Raw genomic sequence first — 6,234 nt, 5'->3', positions numbered from 1 at the left:
CTGAGGAAGGTTTGGTGGGAGGAGAAGTAGAGGGAAATAGACAGGTGGAGGGTGAGGTGAGGGGGGCATCTGGGTCGCTGCTGCCGGGCGGCACAAAGTTCGCGATGTGGCTGAAGCCTGAGGAAGTGCTCCTGAAAAATGCGCTGAAGCTGTGGCTGATGGAAAGGTCCAACGACTACTTCGTGCTGCAACGGCGTCGGGGCTACGGTGAGGAAGGCGGAGGGGGTCTCACAGGTAAGCTGCGGCCACCACCACCCCCACCCACCTCGGGGCCGTGCTCGCNGGTACTTCAAAGGCGGCGAGGAAAACAGTTACTCGTCGCCACCCGCCGCCAGATTCTAAAACCCCGGCGGAGGGGATGGGGTTCTTCTCCCGCCACCACCTTTCCGTCGCCCTCCCTGAGTCCTGAGAATGCCTCACCGGGCGAGCAGCTGCTCTTTGGGTGGGAGGAGGAAGGGTTGGAGGGGTCCTTTCTGAGGCGGAGGAACGATCAGAGGCAGAGGAGGGCTTCTTAGGCAAAGTACCTGCCCGGGCGCTTCCCACGGGGGATGGGGCTGATGACGAGTGTTAGTCCTCGACAGGTAGCATTGAGGCTGGTGACGGGGCCAGTTCGCAGTTGTGGACTTAACTTTTTTCACAAAATCCCCTATCGATAATCACCATCCTGGGGAGTGCGTGTGTGTGTGTGTGTGTGTGTGTAGGCGGGGAGGATGGTGAGAAAGGGAGGAGCCCCAGTTACATCCTGAGGGATGGGCTTCAAATGAGAGATAAGGAAACGGGGGGGGGGGGGTCGGAGTGCGGTGAGGGTCTCAGAATTGCTGACCTCTCCCAATTTAGCGTCTTTTGACTTTGTCACCCAGTTTTCAGTCCTTGGGATTTTATTTCAGAGTCACCGTCGTAATCCGTTTCCCTCTCGAGGGTTTGGCGCTGCCCTTTCTTTCAAAGCCACGATTGTAAGCAAACCAGTGGAACAAATGGAAGTTTAACTCTGGCCGCCGAATCCATCCTGCCTTCGGTGATTTGATTTGCAAATCCAGAACTGTCCCTTGGTCAAGTGTTGAAAACCTCCAGAGAATTTTTTGAGACCTCCCGTCTGGGGTGGGGGCATTGAAACTTTGGGACACTGGGGAACGCAGAGCTCTTTTTCGTGACAATTTGCAGTTTGGTATGGGGGGCTGGAAGTGGTGGGCCAGACTTCACTTAGGCAGAGTGATGTAGCGGGAAGAGGGAAGAGTGCAAAAACCTGTGTTTTAGTCCCATCCCCATCTCTTGTTGAATGGCGTTCGGCAAATTCTTTAATTTATTCAACCATAAACGCCTGCTGCGTGCCACATGGAATGCTAGTGTACAAAGACAATTAAGATTCACTTCCCCGCCTTTGAATTAATTGCTCATAATCTGGATAAAGGGGAAGAGGGTCGGGTTAGGGGGAAGTAACCAGTAAAGCAGGCAAATTAAAATTAGAACCAAATAATTGAAAGGTTGTGTAAAGATTCACGGAGGAGATGGCATGGCTTTTCCTCCTCTGTGAAATGGTGTCTACCTCACAAAGTTGAGAGGATAAAATGAAAGATAATAGGTGCCAAATCAGTGTATGTTGTTAAGATGCTGATAAATGTGTGCTGTTCTTTCCTCTTTTTCAAGCCCCCCCCCCAGAGTGGAGAGAGTTCTGAGGTTCTACAGGACATTTTTTTTTTTAATTTTGCAAGACATCTTCATTTCATCCAGCTTCTAAAAGGGCCCTCTTGAAAATATGGCAACAAAAATTGCCTCGTTAAACTTCAAATTCTTTTCTTGATTTTTAAAAATTACAGGTGTTATTTTGCAGAGGAGACTTTCCATTTAATAGATGCATATATTTTCCAGGTTAACATTTGAGAATCAATGTTGATAAATACCAAGTGACATAATTTACCCTCTTTAGTCCATGGAGAACAGGTCAGAGTATATTTAAAATAAATCTTATAGCCCTGTGTTAGAGTGTAATATTTTGGTTCTCCATTTTATTTGACCAGAATTTTTATAGTGCTCTTGTCCACATTACCAAAGGAGTATATTTCACTTTGTACAACTGTGTTCCTGAAAAATAGTAGGTAAATCAGATTCTTGAGAATCAGATCAGTGTAATATAGTGTGAAATAGTTTTTTACTTATTGCAGATTTCCTTTAAATAATCTTTCCTTGTTTTCTGTTTTTTAGTTTTTCATTTGACATGTTTTCTTAAAACATGGACCATTTGCACCAGTTTCTCTATTCAACCCACTGCCATGTACTCTTCAAACCCATATATGTAGAATAAGAGATTTGTCTGCAGAAATAAACGAAGATTTCTATCACACATGTATGTTGTGAATAGCCATAACCCCATATTGTGGTCCGTGTGTCTGTCTGCATGATTGTTTTACCTGTGGTATTTTGAAAATGCTTGAAATTTCCACATGAGTGCTGCCACTATATTACATGTAAATTAAGCAAAATGGGTCAGAAAGGAGCAGAGGTGTTTTTAAGGTTTGTTTGGTTCTTTTTGGTCCAGAGGAAAAGTGTGTGCTGATTTTCATAACTGCTCAGTTACTGTATTTTTACTCAAAATTGTGAAACCAAGAGCTTTGCTATGCTCTACCACAAATCCACATTTGGATTAGCTCTCACAGGAGTTTGACTGGGTGCCAACATAAGCTTGCCTTTGTCCATTTTGTTTGCTGAAATCCAATGTTATGTGCTACCCCTTTAAATGATTCCTTTATACATTTTGTTTCGTGAAGGAGAGATAATAACCATCTAGAAATGTTAATAGTTGTACTTTTCTTTAAGATTTTATTTCTTTGCCATGTGATAATTGGCACTAACCACCAGCAATGTAATGACTTGAGCTGTGGACTTGGTGAAGTTAGTTGACTCTATTTTTTTTTTCAAATAATGAAATTGGGGCAACAGAGAACCCTAGGGTGGTCATAACAGGAGACTAATTGGTAAATTAGAATTCCGAGGTCCTTTTCTAAATTTCTGAAACATATCTAACGGATATCTGGTAGATTACTTATCATTTGCCAAATTTATCTTAATTGTTCCGGTTCACAGCAGGGTAGGATATCTTGTGGAAATTTTTGTTATACGTAAAGGTTATTTTATAGATAAAGTAATTTGCTTTCATTTAGAGAAGTAATTCACCCTTCCGGGTTTTTGCAGTTACCTTACATTATCCCTTGATCCTCCTGGCTGATAAAGGTAATGACTTTCCAGTGGCATCTAAATTTAGCACCTGGCTTTATGTAATTGAATATAATTTATGCATATTTGGCTTATTAAGCACAAATCAACAATTTGCTCTGCTTGGTAGATTGGAGCTACTACATGAGTGGAATTATGGGGCTGCATTCTAGTGTATGTGATTTAGGAAGACCTGCCAGTCAGGACGCTTTCATTTAGATTATTTGTTGAGACAATTTTATTCTTGAATATTCCATATCTGAAAAGCGTAAGCAGGTTCTTGTGTGTTAGATCGATTATCTCCCTCAGTAGACCTTGTTTGGGGGTTGTAGAACAAGACTAAAAAGTAAAATTTATTAAAATGGAGAAGTTTTAGACATTGTTTTCTTATCTCCTCTTTCATCTTGGCACCATTACTTTGAAATTAAATCATATGTAAAAACTAGAACATAATAATGTTTTAAATGAGCTTTCCATTTCAAAATATTTTATGATATTTATATAAACTTAACAAATCACCATGTAAATGACTCATCATAATTATACACATACATAATAAATGATAAGGTAGCATTTTAAAGAATTTCTTAATGACCATCCCTCAAAAATATAAGGCTTTCTCTTTTTTTTCCCCACTCCCAACTCAAGGAGCGCAACTCTGAAAATGTTCTCATTTTTTTCTTAGCAAAATATGCCTGCATTTTGTGTTCACAAAGGAACTATCTGATAAAATTTTTGTCTTCCCAGGTGCCATATTATTGGGACCGGAGTACCCAAATGGGCCATGACATCACATTTTAGATAAGGGAATATCAAATCCCCCCCCCAACACACACACTGTAAATTAATAAATATCATTTTGACTTATTAAAGAGAAAAATCCCATAAGGCAACCCTCGGGAGGACAAATCACATTGTGTGCTTTCCTCCTTTACTTCCTCCCTAGAACATTTTGATCCATGTGAAATCAAGTAAAAAATTACAGTTGACCCTTGAACAATGTGGAGGTTAGGCATGTCAGACCCCCCCACCCTGCCATGTGCAGTCACAAATCCACATATTAATTTTGACTCCCCCAACATTTAACTACTCATACCCTACCATTGACGGGAAGCCTTACCAATAACATAAACAGTCAATTAGCACCAATATTTTGTGTATTATATACTGTATTCTTACAATAAAGTAAACTAGAGAAAAGAGTGTTATTAAAGAAATCATAAGAAAGAATAAATACATTTATATTACTGCACTGTATGTATGGGGAAAAATCCATGTATAAGTGGACCTGCGCAGTTCAAACCCATGTTATTCAAGGGTCAAGTGTACTTTATTATTTTTTTTCAAGTGTACTTTAAAGATGGCTAAAATTAACAACATAGGAAGCAACAGATGTTGTCAAGGATGTGGAGAAAGGGGAACCCTTTTGTGTTGTTGGTGGGAATGTAAACTGGTGCAGCCACTCTGGAAAATAGTGTGGAGGTTCCTCAAAAAGTTAAGAATAGAACTCCCCTAATATCCAGCAGTTGCACTACTAGGTATTTACCCAAAGAATAAAAAAATACTGATTCAGAGGGGACAAATGCACCGTGATGTTTATAGCAGCATTATCAACAATACCCAAATTATGGAAAGAATCCAAATGTCCACTGATGAATGGATGAAGAAGTTGTGATGTGTGCATAAAATGGAATATTACTCAGCCATAAAAAGAATGAAATTTTGCCATTGCAGTGATGTGGATAGTAGAGAGTATTATGCTAAGCAAAATAAGTTAGTCTGAGAAAGACAAATACCATATGATTTCACTCATACGTGGAATTTAAGAAACAAAACAGATGAACATGGGAAAAAAGAGAGAGGCAAACCAAGAAACAGACTCTTAACTATATAGGGAACCAACTAAGGGTTGCTGGAGGGGAGGTGGATGGGGAGGTGGGTTAAATGGGTGATGGGTATTAAGGAGGGCACTTGTTGTGATGAGCACTGGGTGTTTTATGTAAGTAATGAATCACTGAATTCTACACCTGAAACTAATATTGCACTGTATCCTAACTAGCTGAAATTTAAATAAAAACTTGAAACTACAAGAAATAAAAAATTAATAAAAAATAAAGATCTCTTTTTTAAAAAAATTATTTAATTCCAGTATAATTAACATACAGTGTTATATTAGTTTTAGGTGTAAAATATAGTGATTCAACAATCCTGTACATTACTCTGCTCATCACAATAAGTGTACTTTTAATCCCCTTTATCTTATCACACATCCCACACCCATCTCCCCTCTGGCAACCACCAGTTCTGTATATTTAAGAGTCTTTTTTTTTTGTTCATCTCTTTGTTAATTTATTCATTTATTTTGTTTCTTAAATTCCACATATGAGTGAAATTATATGGTATTTGTCTTTCTCTGAGTTCACTTAACATCATACCCTCTAGATCCATCTATGTTGTTTTGAGTGAGAAAGGACAGCTTCATTGGTGGTCTTAAGACGTGAAAGATGATCACTGTCACCACTTTTTCTTGGTATCAGTGGAAGGATTATTGACTGCATACCTATAAGCCTCAGGAGTTTTTTTAGATACCTGTCCATAACACTGCTCTCTCTTCTTTTCCCCTCCCTTGCTTGTTGCTAAGGTCTTTCTTTCCTTAAGCATAGACAGGAAACCACTACTCCACTTCACCTTAGGATCATGAATCTTCAATCCTCAAGAGTTAAGTTAAAATAATAATAATGATGTGGATTGTATAAAGAGGGGTTTTTTGGGCTAAGATATTGGAAATTTATAATGTAAGTAGGAAACTAGTATTTGCTATCAAGTGGATTTCATTCTAATGGGGAAAAAAAAGCAAGACTAAAAAGTGATGACATGGACCAACTTTCATTTTTCCAAACCTCCTACAAAGCTAAACTTTCTCATTCAAAGAGATCTTTAAAAGTAACTTTTTACTTGGTTTCACATGGATCAAGGGAGGGAACAGAGCACAGTGTAATTTGGCCTCCCCAGGGATTACCCTATGGG

General features: G+C 39.4%; 1 protein-coding gene across 1 annotated transcript in view; it reads left to right on the top strand.

The window, feature by feature from the left end:
- TBC1D8B (TBC1 domain family member 8B) overlaps positions 1 to 6,234 on the top strand; it is a 53,979-nt gene continuing 47,745 nt past the window's right edge. Inside the window, exon 1 of the mRNA XM_008697233.2 lies at positions 1 to 234. Coding sequence (XP_008695455.2) covers positions 105 to 234 — 130 coding nt within the window. The 5' untranslated portion in view covers positions 1 to 104. The remainder of the gene's footprint in view (positions 235 to 6,234) is intronic.

Source organism: Ursus maritimus (assembly GCF_017311325.1).
Source record: "Ursus maritimus isolate PB19 chromosome X unlocalized genomic scaffold, ASM1731132v1 scaffold_X1, whole genome shotgun sequence".
In the NCBI taxonomy this organism is placed as follows: Eukaryota; Metazoa; Chordata; class Mammalia; order Carnivora; family Ursidae; genus Ursus; species Ursus maritimus.
Note: the sequence above shows the minus strand (reverse complement) of the source record. Positions and strands in the feature narration are given on the sequence as shown.